At 51.4% G+C, this 23831-nt stretch overlaps 1 protein-coding gene across 2 annotated transcripts; it reads right to left on the reverse strand.

The window, feature by feature from the left end:
- Positions 1-737: 737 nt before the first annotated feature.
- SCAMP4 (secretory carrier membrane protein 4) lies at positions 738-22753 on the reverse strand. Of its 2 annotated transcripts, none has more exons than XM_040086949.2 (8): positions 22666-22753; positions 16933-17000; positions 16483-16536; positions 12872-13000; positions 9079-9235; positions 6079-6180; positions 4764-4881; positions 738-3754 (listed from the first exon to the last, which is right to left on the reverse strand). In XM_040086949.2, the coding sequence occupies exons 3-8, from the start codon at positions 16487-16489 to the stop codon at positions 3578-3580; spliced, it is 690 nt and encodes a 229-aa protein (XP_039942883.1). In that variant the 5' UTR covers positions 16490-16536; positions 16933-17000; positions 22666-22753; the 3' UTR covers positions 738-3577. The 2 variants fall into 2 exon arrangements, with proteins under 2 accessions (XP_039942883.1, XP_039942885.1); XM_040086951.2 differs by lacking the exon at positions 22666-22753 and adding an exon at positions 21948-21967.
- Between the last annotated feature and the right edge of the window lie 1078 nt (positions 22754-23831).

Raw genomic sequence — 23831 nt, forward strand, 5'->3', positions numbered from 1 at the left:
GGGACAGGACACAGGGAATGGCTCCCAGTGCCAGAGGGCAGGGCTGGATGGGAGATTGGGCAGGAATTGTTGGCTGTGAGGGTGTTGAGGCCCTGGCACAGGGTGCCCAGAGCAGCTGTGGCTGCCCCTGGATCCCTGGCAGTGCCCAAGGCCAGGCTGGACAGGGCTTGGAGCAGCCTGGGACAGTGGAAGGTGTCCCTGCCATGGCAGGGTGGCACTGGATGGGCTTTGAGGTCCCTTCCAACACAAACCATTCTGAGATTCTGTGACAGCTTTGGAAAAACATTTTGGGCAATAAATTCAGCCACATGCTAAAGGGATTCAACTCACCTTCACTGTCCAAGCCCATTTACTCCAGGGGTAACAGTCTCCTTCCAGGCAATAACTGGGGAAAGCAGACACCAGCTCTGCCAGGGGGTCTCTGCACTGTGGAAAGGCCACAAAAATGACCCCCAGTGCTTGGGAGATGGGACTTTCTCCACACCTCTGCTCTCCAATCCCGTTGTTACAAGATGGGAACAATTGGTTAAAGTTGATGGGGCGTCTCTAAGAGTACAAACCACAAGAAGCCACTCACACCAGTCCCCAGCACAGAGGATGAGCCTCATCCATCAACGTGCTGTCCTTTCACAGAGAAAACAACATGCAGTGGGAGACTTTGGAGGAAAATAGAGATTTTGCCATTTCCCTCTGCCAGATAACTCCGGTTTCCTAGGAACAGACACTTCTCCGATGCGGCCAGTTCTCCTCATCAAGCACAGGATGAGCATTTATTGTCTTGTGATCAGGAGAAAAACACAAACAAAACCCAGAGCTCCACAGGTGACATGAAACATGACACACACAGACACGCCACATGACACCTGACCAGGAGCCAGGGCCGGGTTAATGGTGTTAAGAACTTTTAGAAATCTAATGTAAACATTTAAAAACGTACAGAGGAGTCCAAAAAAAAAAAAAAAAAATTAAGCCACGGTTGTTCAGGCAGCGTGTTGGGTCAACTTTCTGGAATTACGTTTCTGGCATGGAAGAGGAGGGAGGGGGAGGAGATGGCAGGTCCCACCTGGAGGTGCATTGATCTCCACAGGGATCTCGGGCAGTGCAGGCTAATGGGGGCGATTTTGGTGTCCAGCTCCAACCATTCTGGTGGGCAGGCTCCCAGGCACCCCCTCTCCTTGCATCAAGCATTTCCAGTGTGGCCGAGGGTGGCTCCTTCACCACGCACCCCAGATTCTCCAAGGGGGAAATCCCAAAGAGAAGCAGGATGTGGAGCCCCCAGCAAGGTTTCTCCTCTTGGCTCCTTCGAAACCTCCAACTTGACACACTGAAATGGGGCAGGTACCGAACGGATTGGAAGAATTTTGGCAAGAGGCTGAGGGTGGCGAGGGGCAGGGCTGAGGGACACGGGTGCACCATGTCCTGGCTCCCAAGTGTGGCCAATCCCACCTTCTGCCCCGTTGACCCTCACCCCGTGGCACATCCATCGTATTTCCAGGCAGTTCTTTCATCACTCCAATGGCAAGAGACAAAGAACATTTAAAATTACACTTGACACTAGACAAAGGCACCTAAAAGCTTCACAATGCCATCAGGTCGTGTTCTGTTTAGAATGCTCCAAGAGCTCATCCTCCCAAGCACATTGCACACTCACCAGGAAAAACCCCTGGTGCTGGGAGCACATTCCATGTCCCAGAGCCAGTGGAGGGCTGCTCCTGCAGCAGGGGGTCAGTGTGGCTGTAAACGGAAATTCGGGGAGGCTCTGCCCTCCCACCCAGGGTTGCTTTGGCCCTGGTAACACAGGGGTCGTGCAGACTCCAGACTGTGCTTCCCTCATTATTTACAGTGTGACACAGGACGAGTTAATAGGGAAACAGAGAATTCTGCAGGGGCGAGGGGGAAGAGGGAGCTCTCCTCTGTGAACTGTGATTTCATCAGATAAGGCACATGTAGAGAAAAATTTTCTAAAGACCACTTGCAAATCAATTCCACCTAGCTAGGACCACGTTCCTGTCCCTTTCCAGAAGCCAGCTTTGTTTTCCAGTTGCTCAGTGTGAATTTGGGAATTTGGAATAACCCCATCAACAGCCTGCCAAGGCAGCAGGCTCCGGGTCTGATCCCCAGGGTGCCCAACCCCTCCTAGGTCTCCCAAATGGATCATTGGCCAAAACTTTGAGAGCCAAAGACTTGGAACACTCACTCCCTATTAAAAAGTTGGGAACTGACCTCCCAGTTTGAACAGATTTGAAAAAATTCACAGCAGGCTGAAGGGGAAGAGGAAACTGCAGCCTTTGCTGCCTGGATCTCTGTAGGACACAGGGAATTGGATGGCTCAGGCACAGAATGGAGATGAATGACAAGGTGGAGGATAATCTCAGGGAAAACAATCCCTCTCAACAGCTTCATCCTCCCTTCAGCTGTTCCTTGGAGAAAGGCAGGAACCTCTCTCTCACAGAAGTCCCGCCAGCCACAGAGCCAACAGCAGCCATGAGGACCAACAAGCTTCCCTCGGTCTCCCAGACCCCACTGTAATGTTTGGAGTTCAGCTACACCAGCAGAAGGCAGAATTAAACTATTCATTGTAACAGAAGCATTTCCAAACCACACTGGGGCTCCAATCATTACCTTGCATCCGGCTCCTGGCTGGGAACCCAGGAAAAAGGTGCCCCACAGGACAAGGCGTGTCCAGTGGGGCATTCCTTGGGCCAGCACAAAACCTGGCTGGAAGTTACAGAGTGAGGAGAGCTCGTACCAGATCTGAGTCCCTGTACCAGGGTGAACATCACCAAGGCCGAGTGTCAGCTCTGCACTGGTTTGCACTGGGCTTTGATTGAGGCTTTAGCGAGCAATCGTGAACCTAAGGAGATGAATCTGCACCTTCGGAACACACAGATCCAGCAAGAGGTTTTGGCAGCAGGGAAAGCAAGACCTGTAGCATCACAACAGTCTGAGCCAGGCAAATGAGGACTTGTGGGGACTTCACAGCCGAGGACTCACCCAGGGCACGCTCTGTTACCTGGAGGGATCCTCCCAGGAGGGTGGAGCTTTCACAAATCACTTCGGTGTCACCAGCACCAAAAAATTTAAGTGCTGCATTTCCCTTAGAGTGAAAAATCCCACATTATTCATCCAGGAGAGTAAACACCAATTGCTATTAATGCTCTGATTGCTTTTGCTGCAGATGGTGTGGTGCTGTGCTGGGCATTCCACGGAAGCCGAGCAGGAGCAGGGGCAGGAGCAGCTGTGGTGGTGCTGCCGTCGTGGGGAAGCTGAACCTTTTCCAGGGATGGTCAGGAGAGGATTCCCTCAAGCAAGGGCAGTGAAGGGTTTGTTCTCAGTCTGCAACGAGGCAAAGACTGGTGACTCAAGGCAAACAAAAAGCTTTCTGCCATGGCCGTGCAGTGCAGTGGAGGTGGGAAGGGCTCAGAGCACGGATATTCCGCAGGGATCAGGAGACAAGAACCAGAAAGGTCCCCGAGATGACTGGGGTGCCTGGGGGGGAATGCAAATGATCTTTTCCAAGAACAAGAATAAAAAGACCAAAAAGGAGAGAATCCAGGCAGTTTGCAGCTGTTGCTGCTTAAGGCCATTGGTTTCCAGAGGGGTAGTTGGGCACTGTGGGATACTCCGGCAGGCTGTTCCCAGAAAAATTGCTGTACTGGGCCTCCCTGCTGGGAGGGTTCCTCCATGCGCCGCTGTTCCACTCATCTTGAGCCTTCTGGAAGCTTCCACCAGCCCCTCGGTAGATTTTATGTACCTAAGGGATAAAAGGGAGGACGAGAGGAGAGTCAGCACCAGGAGCCCAGAGCTGTGCCCCTGCAGAGACACTTGGGAACAGGATCGTGGATTTGTTCCTCTCTCTGGGAAGAGCTGGATTTCCAAGGAACCAAACACAGAAAATGCAGCAATACAGTGAACAGAGGTGCAGCTAGAGAATATCAAGCCAATACTTGAACACATTTCACGCCCAGAATTCAGGCCAGAGGGTTGAAACCCCTCCAACACAGAGTCCAACACCAGTGCTTCCACAGAGCTTCTGTTTTCCCTGTCTGCCAAAGCTTTCCAGAGAGCCCTGCTGCAGATCCTTGTTTCTGCAGAGACCCAGCTCCCACCTTGCCACCTGGTCCCCACTGCAGATTCTTCACCATTGACCATCCCAAAGAGCAACAAATCACGGAATCACAGGAATTGCTGAGGCTGGAAAAGACCTGCAAGACCACCAAGTCCAACCCAGCAGCCCAGCTCCACCCTCATGTTCACCACTAACCCGTGTCCTCAGGGGCTACATCCACACATTTCATGAACACTCCCAGAGATGAGGATTCCACCAGCACCCAGGGCAGCCTGTTCCAAAGCTTTTACAATCCTTTCTGTGAAAATAAATGTTTCCTAATATCCAGCCCAAACCTCCCCACTTCACACAGCCTCAGGTTGCTCCACATGAAGCTTGCTTTGCACGACATAAAGCAACATCACTGCATGACACCGTGACAATTTCCAGCCTGAGCTGTCTCGTGCTGTCTAGATTTTTCCTCCAGAAACTCTGAGAGACATCAACTGACTGCACTGTGCAACCTTTCAAAGCAGTGACGGCTTGTGGTGGCTGCTGAGCTGCCTCTTCTCATTACCGTGATACACAGCAGGGATTCTCCAAGGCAGAGAGAGGTCTGAAGAATCTCAGAATCCCAGAGTGGTTTGGGCTGGAAGGGACCTTAAAACTCATCTCATTCCTCTCCCCTGCCATGGGCAGGGACACTAGAACCTACCCTTATAATGCAGATGAGCATCGCGACCGCTGACATCGTGAACATGATGGCAGGGAACAGCATGAACACAGCAGCTGCCACGTTGGTGCTGAAGAAGGTGATGGCTGCCAACCATCCACTGGAAGAAACAGAAAAAAGAAGAGACACAATATCATTATAATCTGCTTTTCAAAGTGTCCTTGTTATCAGGAAAACTGTTTACTCGCTTATAAGGCCCTGTCAGAAGTTGCCCAGAGCAGCTGTGGCTGCCCCTGGATTCCCTGGCAGTGCCCAAGGCCAGGCTGGATGGGGCTTGGTGCAGCCTGGGACAGTGGGAGGTGTCTCTGCCATGGCAGGGGATGGAATGGGATGGGCTTTAAGGTCCCTTTCAACCCAAACCATTCTCTGTTTCTGTGATTCATAATCCAGAAATTACAAGGCAGCTTTTAAGCTCTTGAAAATGAAATGAACAATGAAGATAATTGACAGAATTCCATGCAGGTATCTCCTCAAGATCTCAACGCTCACTTGGCAGCATCCCTCACTAATCCAGTCTGAGTCTTTAAGGGACAGCCAGCTGCATGGAGTTTGGTTAGAGAAGACATTCCCAAGGTGCTTTTGGTTGTGCATCTAGAGACCAGAACTGGGATCAGGGAACACCATGGTCCTGTAATTTACACTCCATCTCCATTCCTTTGCTGGCAAAATCCAGGTGAGGCATGAGCAATTCCGAAACCAGAGTGTTAAACCGAGTGCTAAGACTTTCCATTGCTTGTAGTTTCAGCAGGAATTGCTCTCAAGTCTCTACAGATAGGAAGTTAAAATGCCAAACAATTATAACACAACCAGGGACAGACAGTAACAAGCTCCCATTTATTTTAGGAGAACCCTCACAGTACTTCTCACAGGCCAACAGTGAGTCACCACACTCAGCTCACCGTGTGCTGCCAGCACTGAGGGCAACGCTGAGCCTGACACGGGCTGCTCAAATGGTAAAAGAACTGGACACTGAGGGAAAGGGGCTGCAAAGAGGAACCAGGTGAAGATCACAGAATGGTTTGGGTTGGGAGGGACCTTAAAGCCCAGCCAGACCCCATGGGCAGGGACATCTTCCACTAGACCAGGCAGCTCCCAGCCCCATCCAACTTGGCCTTGATTTCTGCCAACACAGCAATGAAACCCGAATGGTGCACCCCAAGAGCAGATACAGCTCTGCCACTGGGGAGATCAGAAAGCTTCTTCCTCTCCACCTTGTACAGGCTCCCTCAGCCTCTCCAAGTCCATGGAAGCAGCCACAGCCCAGAGCTCCTGGGCCTGCTGGAACATTCCCGCTTACCACGCTCCCCATCCGGAGAAGCCGATCGCCTGCAGGACCGTGAGGAGGAACTGCGCCCCAAAGATGAAGAAAAAGGCCATGAAATTAAAGGAACTGTCCGACCTGTGGAGAAAGGGAGGAGGTGAGGGAGGCACTGGCACCTTGTGCTGCCCCACAGCCATGTCTGACCCCCCCACCACATTCAATCCCCCCCAGGGGTGACTCCAGAGGGTTCCCTCCGTGACTGTGTGCTGGGAGGATTCTCCCCCTTCCCTGGCAGTGAGAGCACACAGCTCCATGACTCAGCAGCACAGATTGTCCCAATAACCTGTCTCTTGCAGTTGCTCTCCCCAAGGAATTGCACATATGATGACACACAAGGAGAGGCTGAGGGACACGAGTCTCCTACACAGAGTGTCTGAATCATTCTCTGCCCAAACACGAGCCCAGCCTGACACCTGCCCAGCTCCACCCCGGCAAGGAGGCACGCAGGGGCCTGATGCTGGCAGGCAGAGCTTGTCCATACCCTAAAAATGCTCACTGAGCACGAGAATTCCAGCTGGGAATGTCTCAGTGTCTCCCTGTCATCAAGTTCCCACGCCCATGGTAACTAATCCAGCACTGGGACATCACAGGAGGGAAAACAGCCGTGAGAGAGGTGGGTGGTACCCTGAAAGCAGAGCACACTCCCCATCTCTGCAGGCTCCCCATCCTCAGGAGGTACAGGTGAGGTCCTTGAGTTTATGCAGGTACAATAGTTAGCATGAAAATGACCCCAAGCAAGATGCTGGCGGGGGACATTCACAGTCTCTGTATCTGCTCTGTGCACTGCGAGCCCAGCACCGCCCTGCCCAAGTCTGGGCTCTGCCACAACACATCTCCATCCCATCAAACCAGAGACATCAGGCACATCTGAAGTTCCTCAAACCATCATTTTTAATGATACAAGTGATTCCCACACTCTTAGGAACTCAAAGGGCCAATAATTTATCTACAGATCTACAAAAAACACTTCAGGTGCTTGTGAGGCAATTTGGCGCAAAGGGGAATTAAGAAAAGAGCTCCAATCACTGCCAGCTCCTGCTTAAACCCTGAAAGTATTTAAATGCTTATTATTTTATTTATTTTTATTATGGTTGTTAGTTAATGGTTGTTAGTTTTATAATTCTAGCCCCTGATGCCTTGGGAGGAGATGAGGGAGGTGAGGCATGTGGAGAAGCCTCCAGTCAGACCCATGCTCCTCAGAGCTGCCCGTGTTGGTCTGGGTGTCTGTCACAGATGGTGGTTCTGGGAGATTTGTCATCCCTGAGTATCCTCACAATCCCACCCTTCAAATACCACCTCAGAGTACAGCAATGCAAAAGAAATACTTTAGGCAGGGTCTGCTGACAGTGGTGCCTGTCAGAATCCAATTAACAAGGATTAGGCTCGAGGCTGAGCCTTCAAACAGACTCTTGCAACTCCGACCTGAAGGGGCTCGAGAAGTCTTCATTTGAAAGGATCTGCAGGAATTAGTGGGGATACAGAGAAAAGTGATTTCTCATCCAGCTCTCTGGTGCACATTTGCTAACAGCTTTGCCCTAGCACCAAAGCTCTGCAGCTAATTTAATTTGGGATGCAGCGGGATGACGAAGGTTTCACAGAAGCATCCTCGCAGGACAGGGTGCCAGCACTGAAGGGTGGCCTCCTCCAGGACAAGTAGGGCTGATTTTGCCTCTGCAATCACCTCTGTGATCCCCAGTGCTGCCCCTCTGCAGAGATTTCCACGCCTCCTCCCAACTGCTGTCCCAGGGGATGATCCCTGGGCTCCCCACTCTGTCCCTGGGGTTGAATCTTTTTTTAACTGCGAGTCTCTGCACAGAGTAACCTCGGGGACATCTCAGCATTCACTTGCATAAACACATCCAAGCAACGTTCAAGGAATAATGAGAAACGGCCCTTGTGGAGCCCGGGGGAGGTCAGCAGGGAGGAATAATTTTTCCCAGACTTTAGAATGGAAATTCCTCTTTGAACAGAGCTCCAGCACTTGGAGGCCCCGGGGCTTCTGAGCTTGGGATGGGGACAAGCTCCAGCCCCAGAGTGCAAGAGTTCAGAGCTGGGACTTTTGTGTCATTTGGAACTTTGAGACAAATCCAACCCCGCTCTTTCCAGCAGAAATGACCCTCCCCTCTACTCCACAATGCCACTGGTGATTTAACAGCACCTGCCCAGGGCACGCAAAGCATCAATTTAGAAGCTCATTCAAACAATTAATTTATCATGTGCTAGACAGGACCCACCTGCCACCTCCCATTTCCATCAGCTGCTTTTGCTGTTATCCAAACCATCACAGAGTCTGGTGAATAATCAAAATCCAGAGAATCCTACTAGGAAGAGCTTCACCTTCAGAGGGCAAGCCCCTGAGTAGTGTGTGGGGTGTGGTTGTGCCACTGGCCCCTCCTTTCCTGTGTCAGGCTGGGAACTGCTCAGAACCCTCCTAGCTCTGCCAGGCTTTACACATTAATGTTTGAGTGATGCCTTGTGGTCCACAGCAAATGCAAATGATTATTAATTAAAGCAAAAATGTAGGATGGTTTTAAATATTTGTGGAGTTTCAGAAGGACTGACTCCAGGGAACTGCTTTTATCTAAAAAGCTAAGCAGACAAGCTCTCAAGTAGCTGGAGACAGAAATCAGAAGAGTTCTCAAAAACTAATAATTTAATAGTCTTCCATCAAAATGAAGTTTTACCAAATTACCTGTTTTAATGCTGCACTGAGGTGAGGGTGCTGCTAAGTTTGAGATATTTAAGGAAAATATGAACTTAACTCTCGTAGAAACAGCAAACTGCTGATCTCCAATCTTACATGACCCGCAGTCCTGTATCTAGCATTTAAAAGTAGCCACATTTGTCTTCATTTCGAAAAGAAACAAAACATTCAGACCTCAGGTGCTGAACCTTCATCCCAGCCAAAGAGATCTCCCCCAGCAGCACTGCCCAGTAACAGCCAGGACCAGAAGCACCTCCTGGGCTCCCACTCACCGAAAGGCTTTGTAGGCAGGTCGGAACCAGCAGACGTAGCCACAGGGGCTGAAGAGGATCAGCCAGAGGATGGCCAGGCCAAAGTTGACCCCGTAGCCTCCCCCGATCCACCAGGCCAGGCAGGCGATGAGGTTCACAGCCAGAGTGATGCAGTAAACTGGGGAGAGGGCAGAGGAGACAACATGGGCTGGGGCGCTTTCGGGACTTCCTGAGAAAAGGAAACAAAAGGGAATGGCTGGAGCTGTGTCAGGCCTTGGGATGGAGCTCAGGGAAAGGTTCTTCCCCCCGAGGGTGCTGGGCACTGCCCAGGCTCCCCAGGGAATGGTCCCAGCCCCGAGGCTGCCAGAGCTGCAGGAGCGTTTGGACACCGCTCTCAGGGGTGCTCAGGGTGGGATTGTTGGGGTCTCCTGGTTCATGCCAGGAGCTGGACTGGATGATCCCTGTGGATCCCTGCTAACTCAGGATATCCCAAGACTCCTCAAAGCCTCCAGGGTTGCAGTGGGAAGGGTCCTTGGGGCAGCAGTGCAGCTGCTCTGAGCGAGTCGCAGGCTCCTGTGTGACCTGGAGCTGGGAGCACAGGAACATCCATCTCCAGAGGGATCCTGCAGCACAGGGAGAGGGAACTCTTTTACAACCTGTCAAAGCTTAGGTAGCAACTGATGTGACCAATACTTGACTCAGGCCAGTGTTATTATGAATTATGAGCAAGGTCTAATTTCCATTTATAGCAAAAGCCTTGGTGAGAGGAGAGGGGGGGTAATCCTGGCCCTGCCCCCGCCTCTGTGCTTGCTGGAGCTGCCTCAGGAGCTACCTCTGAGCCAGCTCAATGCCTTGCAGGCTCTCTCTCTGCTTCCCTGGGCCTCTGAGGAAGCCTGGATATCAGCCTGGGGGCTTGGCAGTGCTGCCTTGAGCAAGGGGATAAACAAACTCCAATCAGGCTGAGAATACGGGACCACGGGGGTGGCTTAGAGGCCTTTTCCCATCCCTGCTCCTGTCACTTGGATAAAAAGGAACAGTTGACAAAGGCCCCCAGAGCACAGCAGTGCTGCACTAAGTAGTAGGATATGAAGGGATGCTGCTCCCCCATTTTCCTGGAGCTCACATCACTGGAAAGGGGGTTCAGCCCCAAGCCAGGGGCTCCCTGCAGCTGTCCCTGCATCCCCCCAGGCTCTGCCGGGCTCAGAGAGGACAATTTACAAGCTCCTGTGTTAGAAAACTCTTAAAAGCCGTTGTGGTAACCTGTATCAACAAGCAGAGAAAGGAGAAGGGGGAAGGTCCAAACACCAAAGACCCTCCAGCACAGCCTGGTGATGAGCACACGGCAACACTCTGGACCTCGGCCTCAGTTATTCAGGCAAAATTCAATCCCCGAATTTCTCTTCACCTGTGCCAAGGGAACGTGTCCTGCCCATTCCCCACTCCACTCCCTGCCATGGCTCTGCAGCTCCTCTGCACATCACTGCCTTGGTCCTTCTGACCCTTCCCTCTGCTCCTGGGCACTGACCTGCCTGCCTCCACACAGCCTGGGGCTCCGAAACAACTGCAAGGTTTCATGGTCACAAAATAATACTGGCAGCACAGTCAGGGGAATGAAACCTACACCCAGCTGCTACTTCTGACTTACACATGGCCTGGGAGCAAAATAAAACATTGTTTTACTGAAAATGCCTTCTGAGCAGCCAACAAAGCTTTGTACGCGATGGTTTGGATGTGTCTTAATGTTGGGGGAGAGAATATTAGTTATTTAATTAATTTTAGGTATTTAAATTAACAGTTTGTAGATTCCCCATCCCTGGAAGTGTCCAAGGCCAGGCTGGATGGGGCTTGGAGCAGCCTGGGACAGTGGGAGGTGTCCCTGCCATGGCAGGGGTGGCACTGGATGGGCTTTAAAATCCAACCCAAACCATCCTGGGATTCCATGAATCTGTGATATTTCATTTACACACCAATTAGCTGTACTTCTCCAAATATTCATTTTCAGAAGCTGTTTACTCTCCAAAAGTTACTTATTTTAAAATACCCAATAAAACAACACCAAGACAAGATCATCTACAAAGTTTTAAGGAACTTTTGGCTCTCCCTGTGCCTCAGGTCAGAGTTTGTTCTCCAGCAGTGGGAGCTCTGGTACAACCTTCCCCAAACCTCCCTCCACCTTAATCCAGCGCTCACATCCAATTAAAGTAATGAGCAATCACCCTTCCAGCAACAACTTGAGCGTTTCTGCCTTTCACAACTGGCCTTTTCTTGTTCACCTTCTTCCCTTTACACATCACTCTCCAACCCGCGCCAAAAAATCAGGGAGACCCCGAAAGGAAGCGCGCTGCAGATGGAAATGTGAAACTCCTGAGTGCAGGAGATGGAAACGTGAAACTCCTGGTGCAGATGGCAGCTCTCCTGGCCATGCCCAAATCCCTGGCTCTCCTCCAGCCTGCCATTAACTCGACTGAGGGACTCTTTGTTTTGGGAGAGAGGAGGACAAAGGCGGCTTTACAGCTTCCACATCGCACCAGTGAGTCTGGAGGGACAGGCAGCTTCTTCAGGCAAGAAAATTACAGAGCTCATTGCAGCAGCTCCACATAACCAAAGAACAATGGAGCCATGGATTATGCCATTATTTATGCACACAAATCTCTCTCCTACACACATCCCGTGCATCTGGAATAAAAGCCCACACCACCAAATGCAGAGCTGGCAGAAAACAAGCTTTCCTTCAGTGAGAAGGGTAAAGAGGATGACAAGCATTTGGGGGAAAAAAGATAAGCAAGGCAAAAAGATTCTTAATCTTCCAAAGCGTTCCCTGTGGTTTCCTAGGCCTGCCACACCGATTTCATTTCTTGGAGAAGAATGGTCAATTTTCATTCCTGGTTCCTGAATGGCTGAGGCAAGCAAGAGGAGCCCAGGGCCAGGAGCTCTGTTCACACAGAGGATCACCAGCTGTAACAGGATCAGCTCCCAATTCCAGCACGATGGGGAATGTTTGGGGGGCTCTGGATAGCTAAGGAAGAGCCAGCATGCAGCTAGAAGACACTGCTTCCATTGGGAAGAGAAATGTGAGGGTAAGAGGGAATTTTGGCCATCCTAGAGCGAGGTGGGAGCCAAGTAGCAGCAAATAGGCCACAATTATTTTGTCTAAAATTCTCCTATTCCTCTTACTTTAGGGGAACTGGGAATTTCCTTAAAGTAGCTATTTTTGGGAGTTAAATAGGGCTTACAAAAAAGGCTGGAGAGGGACTGGGGACAAGGGCTGGAGGGACAGGACACAGGGAATGGCTCCCAGTGCCAGAGGGCAGGGCTGGATGGGAGATTGGGCAGGAATTGTTGGCTGTGAGGGTGTTGAGGCCCTGGCACAGGGTGCCCAGAGCAGCTGTGGCTGCCCCTGGATCCCTGGCAGTGCCCAAGGCCAGGTTGGACAGGGCTTGGAGCAGCCTGGGACAGTGGGAGGTGTCCCTGCCATGGCAGGGGGTGGAATGGAATGAGCTTTAAGGTCCTTCCCACCCAAACCAGTCTGGGATCCTGTGATCATTTGACATTAATAGAGGTATCAAAGATGGTCTGCTTTCTCCCTCTTCAGATTTACTACCAAACTCTTCCAGCAGCGATGCCACCCTTTCTTCAAGATCCTTCAAGTATTCAAAGAACAGCAGCTTAAAATTCAGGCATAAAGTCAAATTAGAGTATTCTAAGGGGGATCATTGCTCCTCATCAAAACTGTAAAGCATGTAAGTCATTGAGATCTGTGGGGGTTTACTACACAAATACCTTCTTCCAGCACAGGTGTTTTTATTCAACTTACAGATCCACACATGATAGATTCGCTTCACCAGGAACTGGTAGTCGATGGGAATTTCATCAGCAAAATTCTGGTAGAAGCATGGTTTCAGTGGGATGAACTTGGGGAGCGGTGGGAAGTTATTCACCTTTTCTGGAACACAGAACACAGATTTCAGTCGGGAGCAGAAATGTGTCATATCCTCCACACCTTCCCAACAGTGCTGCATGTTCATCCTCTCCCTGGACCACAAATATATTGGTTTTCTTCCCCAGCAGGGGACAGGACATTTATTCTACTTACTACACACAAGGCTGAGAGGGGAATAGGAACAAGCTAATAAACATCACACGGATTTAACACCTTTACACATCAGTGTGAAGCTGTGTGAAAGGTGCTGCAAGAAAAAAAAACAAACTGAAAATAAGCTCCAGGATGAGCTTCCTCAGGAAGGGGGAGGTGTCAGCAACATCTGGGGGAAACAGCTCCAGAGGTGTTCAGTTACAACCCTTCAGAAATCCACAGCAAGAGGAAAGAAAGGCTGGGGAGTGTCCTGACAAGCAGATTTACCTCCAGCCACCAGCCCTGGGCGGGCAGGAGAATGTCCTGGCCATGGGTCAGGACCTCTTTTAGCCTGGGACAATAAGGAAGGGTGCCTGAAGGCATCCCCAGACTGGAATTCTGTACCCAGCTATCACCCAGTTCAGGGAAATAAGTCAGATGTTGGGCAGGAATTGTTGGCTGTGAGGGTGTTGAGGCCCTGGCACAGGGTGCCCAGAGCAGCTGTGGCTGCCCCTGGATCCCTGGATGTATAAAAGGCCAGGCTGGACATTGGGGTTTGGAGCAGCCTGGGACAGTGGAAGGTGTCCCTGCCATGGCAGGGGTTTGGAACTGGCTGAATGTCCTAGGGTGACTTTAAGATGCTTGTACCCAATCATCTGCTCTGTTTGTGCTGTATATTGTGTTCTGTACCTTTGGGAACTGGCTTTGAGAGTGAAGCAGGGAAAGAAGAAGCGCTGAGTTTGTTTAGAAAACAGCACTTACTCCTCTGCATTCTTGTCATCTGAGGCACAGACAGCAGCAGGACAGAGATCTTTTTGCTTTCAGTTAGTTTTACCTAGATAGGGCAGAGAAGTTCCCTGGACTGTTGTTTTTATGTTTTTTTTGTTTTGTTTTGTTTTCTCTTTTTCTTGGGACTGTTTAAACCTGCTCTGGACTGCAAAACCCAGAGGAGCACCAGGAGCTCGCACCTGGGACCCACCAGGGCCTGGACCTCTGGAGGGACTGATAAAGACTGAGAGAGCTGAGCTAACCCCTGGCGAGGACTTCTGAATTTACCATCTCACTTCAGAACAACAAAAGGTTTTACTGTTTCCTATTATTCATTCTTTGTGCTTGTGGGCACTTTGTTTGTTAAGTAAACAGTTTTTTTACACTTTTCTCCGAGGAAGTTCTTTCCCAGAGCAGTTGTGGGAGGGGCTGTTTGGGTTTGCTCAAATAGAGGGACTCTGTTCAGGGGGTTTTCTCCCAAATTTGCCCTAAACCAAGACAATGAGATTTAAGGTCCCTTCCAACCCAAACTATTCTGTGATCCCATGATTTTGTGTCAGGGATAATCTTGTTTTGAAAACACACAAGATTTTTAATGGAAAAAGGGTACCTCGAGTTTTTCCTGCAAGGTTAAGCCCTAGGGAAAATAAAAAAAAAAAAAAAAAAGCAAAGAAGAAAAGAAAAAGCTTTGCATTCAGAGACAATAAATCAGCAAATGCTGCCAAAAGCCAGATGGTGAAGAAGACCCTACCTTGGGAAAATTTTCTGTTTTAAAATCAAGTAATTAAATGCCTAAATCCCCTGCTGCTGTCAGCTCCCAGATTCGTCTGTGTGTGCCTGGATGTGTGCTCCTACATGTTTGGGAATGTTTGCTCTTGCCTTCCAGAGCTGATTAAAGTTTGATTCCAGGGCATTGTGACTAATTGTCTCTAGCCTCCTTCAGCCCCAGTAAACAGAATTAAAAACAACCAGAGGAAGAGATGAAGAATGTCCTGGGAAAACCTCCAAATGGTGCAGGAGACGAGAGGAAATGTCTGAACAAGAACTGTCAGCACATGAGTTCCCCTTCTCTTCCCATTATCTCCGCCTGAAGAGACATTTTGCAGGAGCAGCTCCTCAGCTCCGTTTGAAGGTTGGCAGGGAAGAGCCTCGAGCTGCAGCCAGGCTTTAGGAAGGAAAAAGGCTTTCCCTCATGCATATTTTCACACAGAAAATATGGTGAGAACGCCCACTGGGAATACATCAGAAGCAGCTATGGAATAATGTCTGAAATCACCAGCCCAATTTGATCTGTCCTGATAAAAACAAACCTCAAGCCTTCTGCCCCTCCTCACCCACCTCCCTCAAACCCACTCTACATTCATTCAGATGCCCTCCAAACTGGTTTGAGTTACTGGTTAACACCACTGCTGACTCCATCCCATGCAGAGCTGATGGCCCACAGATGCTTTCAAAGTCCACAGGAATTTGGACTCCTTTGCGTTAATTTTTTGTTTGCTGTAAACACCTAATGGGATTTCTCCTGCACAGTGTGTCCCTGCAGCCTAGGGAGGGATTTAACAATGCTGGATCAAGGGAAAGGGAGGGGACACAGCTTTTAAAGCTGAAAGGACAGGTCTCTGGGGAAGCCAGTAAGACCAAGATTAATCAAATGCAGTAAAAGCAGATTCTCTAACAGTTTTGTTTTTTTTTTTTTTCCTGAGGGATGAGGAAACTTTTGTTCTGTCCCTCCTCAACAGCTGAAGCTGCAGATTGTTCCTTTGGTTCTGCTCTCTCCCATTTTGTCATGGACAGCGGAGCTGCTGCCAGCTCCCAGGGCAGAGCTCCCACGTGGTGGGGCCAAAACCAAGCAGCCACCGCAGTTTGTCATCTTTCAAGCTCATAAAATGGTCCAAACTCCCCCACGATTGTTTGTTAGGTACACAAAGCTGGGCATTCCACCTCTTCCCCAGCTGCTGCCCAGCTCCTCCCACCCAGAGGCTGTTCTGGGTTACTTCTGAGATTAGACAAAATAAATTACATGAAAATATCGCCTTTCATGTCTGACTGCAGAGCTTGGAGTGCTACAGTTCTCTCATCAAGGCTGGGATCAACACATCGGATCAGCAAATGCACTCCATGCTTTCAAAAACCAAACTGCATCACCCATGAGCAGCAGCTGGAGGCAAATTCCAGACTTCCTCTTATTTAAAAAAAAAAGTTGGAATTTTGTTACTCATTTCACTGCAAGTAAAATTAGGATGGATTAATGTCAATAGCACAGCTAGGAACGCTGTGGAAAGCCTCGGGAAAGAAGGAATTATTCTCATGTACTTTTTTCTGAATAAATTCCACCCTCATAAAACTTTCAAGCAAGCCACACCCGAACCTTTATCATTTGAGCAGAAAGCTCAGGCGACAGATCAGGACACAGCAAGAAAGTGAACGTGAGCAAGGCAAGAGAAATAGCTGAAGAGCTTCAGGGATCACCAAGGTCTCGGGAAGGGACACAGGGCACATTCCTGACACGTTTCAGCCACCACAGCAACATGAACAACACTCTCTGAAACCACTCTCCCTTCCTGCTGCATCTGGGGTGCTCTTACCTGCCATTTCTAATGCTTGTGTCCACTGGTGAGGTTTCAGACAGAGCAACAGATCTGTTGGAAAAATAAAGTCAGGTCAGCACATGTCACTAACCAGCACCCAGAGAACGTCCTGGAACTGGGAATGTTCCCAGTGTGTGACAAACAAGAGCCCAGGGCTCCCACTACAAACTCCTCATGTCAATCACCCAAAGGAGGGAGGCTGGAGCCTCCCAGAAAGGATCCTGATTTCTCCTGGTGCAGAGGAAGCTCTGGCAGCACCTCATTCAGCCACTTGGAAGGTTTGCATTATCCAGCAGCAAACAAATGTGCCCCTGGCACTCCCTGGCAAAGGCTGAGGACGCTGAGGGAGCCCCTGCCAGAACACCTGCAGCTCCCAGGGGCAGCTACAAAGGTCAGGGTGGGACCCAGCAGAGCTCATACATTGGAAGAGAAATGTGCAGAGCTCACCAGACTTAATGCCTCATTTAGGTGTTGAGATTTGTTGGCTCCTGGCTCTCTGTGGTGCTTCCCAGCTCCTGGAACAAACACATAATCCCTGTTAGCTGCGCACTAAACTCCTGCTTAACAAAAAAAATAATCAGCTGGAACCAAACCCATCACCCCTCGTTATTTCAGAAATTCTGCACAAATGCAGATTCATTCTTCCTGCTACCACCACTGAGCGTGGCTGTAACTCTGGCAGAAGCAAATCCTGGGAAGTTTACCCAGCATCAGCCTTGTTGCTGATTTTGGCAGAGCTGATCCCACAGATGAAATACACAGAGAGCTCTTTGCTGAGTTTTAATCCCACCCCTTCTCCCTTAAGGATGAAAACACCATGTGTCCCTACCTGCAAATCCCAGAATGGAAACACAGAACACACAAACCAACCCTGCAAACCAGCACTGCGGAGTCTGACAGAAATGAAGGCAGTCTAGACTAAAATGTGCCCCTAAAACCACAGACAGCAGCTGCAGCAGCAGGGTCAAAACAGGCACTCTGTATCCAAATCCCTGAGGATTTACAGCAGCTGCTTCCCCTTCACCTCGGTGCTGTCTTCTCATGTGCCCCAGGTAAGGTCTGGGGGCTGCAGAGTTTTGCACTGGCACAGCTGTTTTGTTGGCTTGCTTTTGCTTTTCTTTTCATTTGAGCTGCTCAAACCCAGCCCATGGAGACAACAGCACCCGGGACTGTACCAGCAGCCAGTTCTTCCTCTGCAGAAATGTACAAGTTTAACTATGTCCCTCAACACCAACACTGCCCAACACTGTTTTGTATCCGATGGTTTGGAAATGGGAGCCTTTCTCTTTGCATTTTTCAAAAGTGTGAATAGAAAACAAAGGATGAAGACAGCTAAGGACACCATTAAAACTTCACCCAACCCTTCTGCAGCTGCTCCCTCTCGAGATCTGTGAATTCCTGGGGGAGAACAAATGGCCCACGAACACCACAGCACACACTAAAGCACCGAGAGAGAGGAATCGTTTACTGAAGAATGAGCCTGTAAATAAGGTCCCTCTTCAGAAGAGGACTATTTAACTATTGCACTTCAGGGTCCTACAGCTGCAGAGAGGTGTCTGTCCACGGAAAAGGGATCAGAAGGAAAGACTGAGGGGGACATGCAGGCGGTTTCCTGCAATGGCCAAACAATGGTTTTCCTGTGCGCTCCTCTCAAGGAGACCTGTGGTGCTGTGGAGAGGTTTTAACTCAAATAAATAAATAAAACCCCCAGACAAAGCAGCATTCTGGTGATGCACCCCCTTCCACAGAAAGATGTGGTTTGGATCCACAAAGCAGCATTAAGAACACGCCCTTCAGCAAGGATAAGCACACATGGTCATGTTTTACACTGAGTAATCTCTTCCTGAGATGTGCTAACCTTCCCAGCTCCTGGTAAAAGGATAGGGAGTTTGTTCTCTAGAATTTCTCCCCAATATCCAATCTAACCCTGCCCTCTGTCAGTTTGAAGCCATTCCCCCTTGCCCTTTGTCACTACACCCTCTTACAAACAGTCCCTTTCCAACATGTAAATCAGATCTCTATTCATCTGGACATTTTCAGATTTATTTCAAATAGGTGAAACCCGACACACTGCACCCACTGCAGAGATTTTCTTCATCTATAACCCACTGCTTGTGGAGGGAGGAAAATCCCACCCATGCTAAGGAAACTCCAGTGTGAATGTCCTTTTTCCACTGTGCTCATCCGTGGTCAGTGAATAACTCCAAAGTTCACAGTCCAATGCACATGACTCAGGAGTCCACTGGAGACAGTCAGAGCTTTTCTTCACCAGGATCTTGCAGACAAAATGCCCTGTGTCAGTTCCAGGAACACCACTTCCCTCTCAAACCAAGACACGAACACAAGCAGTGCTGTTTTTCTAGGCAGACAACATGGTTCCTTTGAATGTGACTCCAGTGTGAAACACTGCACCATCTCAGATTAGGGAAAATTTTGTGAAGAATTATCTGTGGGAATCTGCTTTGAGGCACATTTTGAGTATCACAGAATCCTGGAATATCCTGAGTTGGAAAGGATCCACAAGGATCTTCCAGTCCAGCTCGTGGTGTTAACCAGGAGACCCCAACAATCCCACCCTGAGCACCCCTGAGAGCGGTGTCCAAACGCTCCTGCAGCTCTGGCAGCCTCGGGGCTGGGACCATTCCCTGGGCAGCCTGGGCAGTGCCCAGCACCCTCGGGGGGAAGAACCTTTCCCTGAGCTCCATCCCAAGGCCTGGCACAGCTCCAGCCCTTGCTGGGCTCCTGTCCCTGTCCCAGAGCAGAGCTCAGCCCCTGCCCCTCCGCCTCCCCTCGGGAGGAGCTGCAGCCCCCGAGGAGCCTCCCCTCAGTCTCCTCTGCTCCAGCTGAACGAGCCAAGTGCCCCAGCCCCTCCTCAGACCCTTCCCCAGCTCCGTGTCCCTCCTTTGGACGCTCTCCAACAGCTTTGGATCCTTCTGACCTTGCGGTGCCCAAAGTGCCCCCAGCACTGGAGGTGAGGCTGCCCCAGTGCAGAGCACAGGACAATCCCTCCCTGGGCCTGGTGCCCCCAGGACACGGTGGCCCTTTGGGCTGCCAGGACTCAGCAGTGACTCAGATCCAACTTGCCATGGAGCAGGAGCCCCAGGTCCCTTCCCCCAGCGCTGCTCTGCAGCCTCTCATTCCCAGCCTGTCCCCGCATCCAGGGCTGCCCCATCCCAGGACAGGGTGTGGCACTTGCCCTCGTCACTTGTCACATGGTTGGGGGCTGCTCAGCCCCAGCGTTTGTCAGGGACTTTCTGCGGTGCCTCTGCCTTCCAGGGAGTCAGCAGCTCCTCCCAATTTAGTATCATCAGCGAACTTACTGAGTATCCCCTGCATTCCTGCTTACTCCTTAGTCCTCCGCTTTATTCTGCCCATATCAAATTGTTTTAAAGTCTGTTATTTCTCCCTGCTGTTTTCTCCACTACCACAGACAGGTGGCAGAGAAAAAGCAAAGGCCAGGCCAAAAGAGGAGCAGTGACAGGGAGGTGGGAGAGCTGAATTCACCCCTGCTTTGCCATAAACCCACCAAGTGACCCGGAGCTTGTCCTCAAGACCAGATTAACAGGACACAGGCTCCTCTTGTGCCCTGCAGATGTCCCAGCCAATCTCAGAAGAGCCCAATATCCCAAGCTTTCCATCCAACAAATCCCCCCGTTTCTGAGTCCTTGCTTTAGGATGTCTTCTGTGCTGCCTTTATATTTTCATTCTGATTTGATGACTCTGCTCCCAGGGAACAAATGACAGGACAAGAGGAAATGGCCTCAAGCTGTGCCAGGGGTGGTTCAGGTTGGACATCAGGAGAAATTTCTCCATGGAAAGGGTGGTCAAGCCTTGGTGCCCCAGGAGGTTTGGAGTCCCCATCCCTGGAGGTGTCCAAGGAAGCCCTGGAAGTGGCACTCAGGGCTCTGGGCTGGGGACAAGGTGGGGATCGGTCACAGGATGGACTCAATCACCTTGGAGGTCTTTTCCAACTTTAAGGACTCGGTGACTCTGTGATGCAGCGAGGCCAAGAGCTTCCACACAGTCCTGTCCTCTGGGCTTCATCCAGAGCACTTTGCCAAGAGCAAACAGAGGGGCGGGATCCCAGCACAGAGCAGAACTGTCCACACTCCCTCATCAACAGGGATTGAACGACGGGAACACGAGTGGAATGAGAAACGCGGGCACAACACACGTCTCCTGACAGTGGTTCAGGCTGAGCCTTTGGGGAGGACCATCAGACTACCAGGCCTTCAGAACCCACCCTGAGCCAGCAGACCCCAGACCTCTCAGAAGAGCCTAAAAGGAACGAGACCCCTGCAGAGATCTGGGAGATCTGGATTTGAAATCACTCCGTTCAGCAGGGAATCACTGCAGCCTCTGGTGCTCCCAACACAAGCAAACGCTTTTCTCATGATCTCTCCAGCTGAATTTAAAGAGAAAGTGGTGGCTCTGCACTGAGACAAGACAAAAGGCTGGGTTTGAGCCTCTTCCAGATGTCCAGCTCTTACCAGGAACTTCCCAGAGAGCCCAAGGCAGCAGCAGCCACTCCAAAACAATCAGCTCAGCATTATAAACCCAGAGCTGACACAGCTTGGCTTTGGCGGCGTTTCCTCTCCCTGACGCACCACCAGCCTTCACAGGGTGGGACACCGTCCCTGCAGTGACACAACCGGCCAAAAAATAACTCCGAAAGCCACCCAGCACAACCAGGGAGAATGGGGAAACTGTATAGCAGCAGTGCCCTGAGAGAAGGAGCAGGGAACAGTGAAGTTACAGGGGTTATCCCTCTCCCACGTCAATCCAAGATCAGCTCCAAACTCCAGGAGCCTCATGGGGACTCCTGGCTATACAGGGGCTCCTGCTGCCCCATCTCCCCCTATCATGGAGCTGGGGAGACAGCAGAATAGGAAACAATTCCCCTCAGGGCTCCCCCAGCCTGTTTACACAGCCCTATACCTGCTGCCTCAGCGTGTGAGCAGAAGCTTTAATTTGCCTATGCAAAACCCACAGCAGACAAATATTGATTTTGGTACAACCACATCCAGAAGCGAAGTGCGGCAGCTCAGGAACAGAAACTCAGACGGTTCAAGAGGACAGAAAACACAGAGACACCTGTGCTCAGGACACAAGCCTGTGCCACATTGTCACCTGCTCAGACTGGCCTCACACAGAAGAGCTGGACTGCAGACAGCAGCAAAAATATTAATTAGCCTTGAATAACACTGAAATGCAGATAAAGGAATCCACCAATTGCCTAATTTCTAACCCACTGCTCTCTTCAGCACAGGTTCCAGAAAGGAGTTCCTTGAGAGAGTTACAAGATGCTGAGACCAGAAATTAGATGGGGAAATTAGAAGGGGAAATAAAACTACCACATCCAGGTGCTGTCTATCGAGGGCACCACACACATCTCCGGCACGCGAACCACACAGATCAGAGAGCTTCACCCTCAAACCCCCTGGAGGATCCCTGTCACGAACCTCCCCGGCGGGAGCGGGGCCGCTGGGCTGTGTCACCCTGCGCCCCCTGCGTCCCCCGCGCGGTGCCAGCCGTGTTTCCCGGGCCAAGCCGGGAAGGAGCCGCGGGAGGCAATTCCCGAGAGCCGCTCGGGAGCGGAGGGAGCCGGCAGCCCCCGGGGCTGGGGTCTCACCCGCCGCGGCACACGGGACACGGCCCGGCCCGGCTCCTCCCGCCCGCTGCCCCCGATAGCGGCTCCCAGCGGGGCCGCCCCCGATCCCTCCCCCGCCCGGGCTGTCCCCGATTCCTCCCCACACCCGGCCCGTCCCCCCAGACCTGTCCCCGAAACCTCCCCCAGCCCAGCCACCCCCAGCGCCCCCTCCTCTGTCGCCCCCGGAGCTGCCCCGGTACCCCTCCCCGGGCACCCCCCGTTACACCCCGGGCTGAGGGAGTGTCACGGCCCGCCCCTCGCCCCCGCTACACCACGAGCACACCGAGACCCCTCCCGACCCCCAGCTTCCCCCACTCCCGGCTCCTCCGCCCCTCCTCCGTGCGCTCCTCGTCCCCCTCATCCCCTGGACCCCCACCTCCCCGTCCCCGGCAAGCCCCCGACCCTCAGCTCCCCGAGCCCCCAGCTCCCCCCACCCGCGCTCCCCCTCCCCGACCCCCGTCTCCTCCATCCCTCCGCCCATTTGGCCCCCGGCCCGCCCGGTGCCCCCGGTCCGATCCCCCCGCGCCCACCTCAGCGAGCGCCCGGTCCCGCTCCCCCCGGGCCGCCGCGGGGCGCGCTGGGAAACAGAGTCCAGCCAATAGCCGCCGCGGCTACGCGCCCCTCTCCAAGGACTACAACTCCCAGGGTGCCTCGCGTCGCAAACCCGCAGCTATCATGTGAGGGGCAGGGCGGAGGGAAGGGGGCGGTGGCGGCGGACGGCAGCCGGGAGGGACAGAATTGTCCGAAGTACCGGGAGCGACCCCGCCCGGGGCTCTGCCGGGGGAGAACGGGGAGAGATCCTCCAGGGGCTGGGAGAGCCGGGGGTGCGCACCGGGAGAGGAGAAGGCTCCAGGGAGAGCTCCGAACCCCTGGCAGGGCCTGAAGGGGCTCCAGGAGAGCTGCAGAGGGACTGGGGACAAGGGCTGGAGGGACAGGGCACAGGGAATGGCTCCCAGTGCCAGAGGGCAGGGCTGGATGGGAGATTGGGCAGGAATTGTTGGCTGTGAGGGTGTTGAGGCCCTGGCACAGGGTGCCCAGAGCAGCTGTGGCTGCCCCTGGATCCCTGGCAGTGCCCAAGGCCAGGCTGGACAGGGCTGGGAGCAGCCTGGGACAGTGGAAGGTGTCCCTGCCATGGTAAGGGGTGGAATGAGAAGTGATTTAATTTCCAACCCAAACCGTTCTGGGACTCCGGTACAACTCGGTCCTGAGAGCACTTTCATTAGAAATTAAAGTTTTTCCAATTAAAGACTTCGAAGGATTCATTTTCAGTCTCACTCTTTGCTAAAATTTAAAATCACTATTTCCAACTTTTTTTTTTTTTTTTTACTTTGTAAAAGAATTTTTCTTCCTGTAAATTTTGTGCAATATACATCTGTGTATCCACAGAACATGCCTCAGTAAAATGTTGTCATCCATACATTATATTGCTTTTTATTTAATGTTATGAAAAAATCCAATAACAGTTTTGTCCTTAAGTAAGTATTTCTTCCTCTCCTGCCCTCCCTTCCTAAACTGACTGGTCTGAAAGAGGAAATTTTATTGAGTTTTTTTGTTTTCTTTTCTGGTCCCTTCCAGCCTGAACACTTTGGTTCTAGAGCTCCTTAAGTCCTTATTTTCACCACATTAGACTCCTTAATGTAGGTAGGGAACCCTCTCCAAGCATTAAATCCTCTTAATTCAGGTGGATAAAACCCCA

The sequence above is a fragment of the Hirundo rustica genome, chromosome 26 (assembly GCF_015227805.2).
Source record: "Hirundo rustica isolate bHirRus1 chromosome 26, bHirRus1.pri.v3, whole genome shotgun sequence".
In the NCBI taxonomy this organism is placed as follows: domain Eukaryota; kingdom Metazoa; phylum Chordata; class Aves; order Passeriformes; family Hirundinidae; genus Hirundo; species Hirundo rustica.

What these genes read in the sequence shown, in the direction of transcription:
- SCAMP4 (XM_040086949.2), bottom strand. An exon ending in AATCTATCATGTGTGGATCT is followed by an intron (nt 9,236 to 12,871) that starts GTAAGTTGAATA and finishes CCCTCTCCCCAG; the next exon opens with TTTACTGCATCACTCTGGCT. An exon ending in TTCTCCGGATGGGGAGCGTG is followed by an intron (nt 4,882 to 6,078) that starts GTAAGCGGGAAT and finishes TGTTTCTTCCAG; the next exon opens with TGGATGGTTGGCAGCCATCA.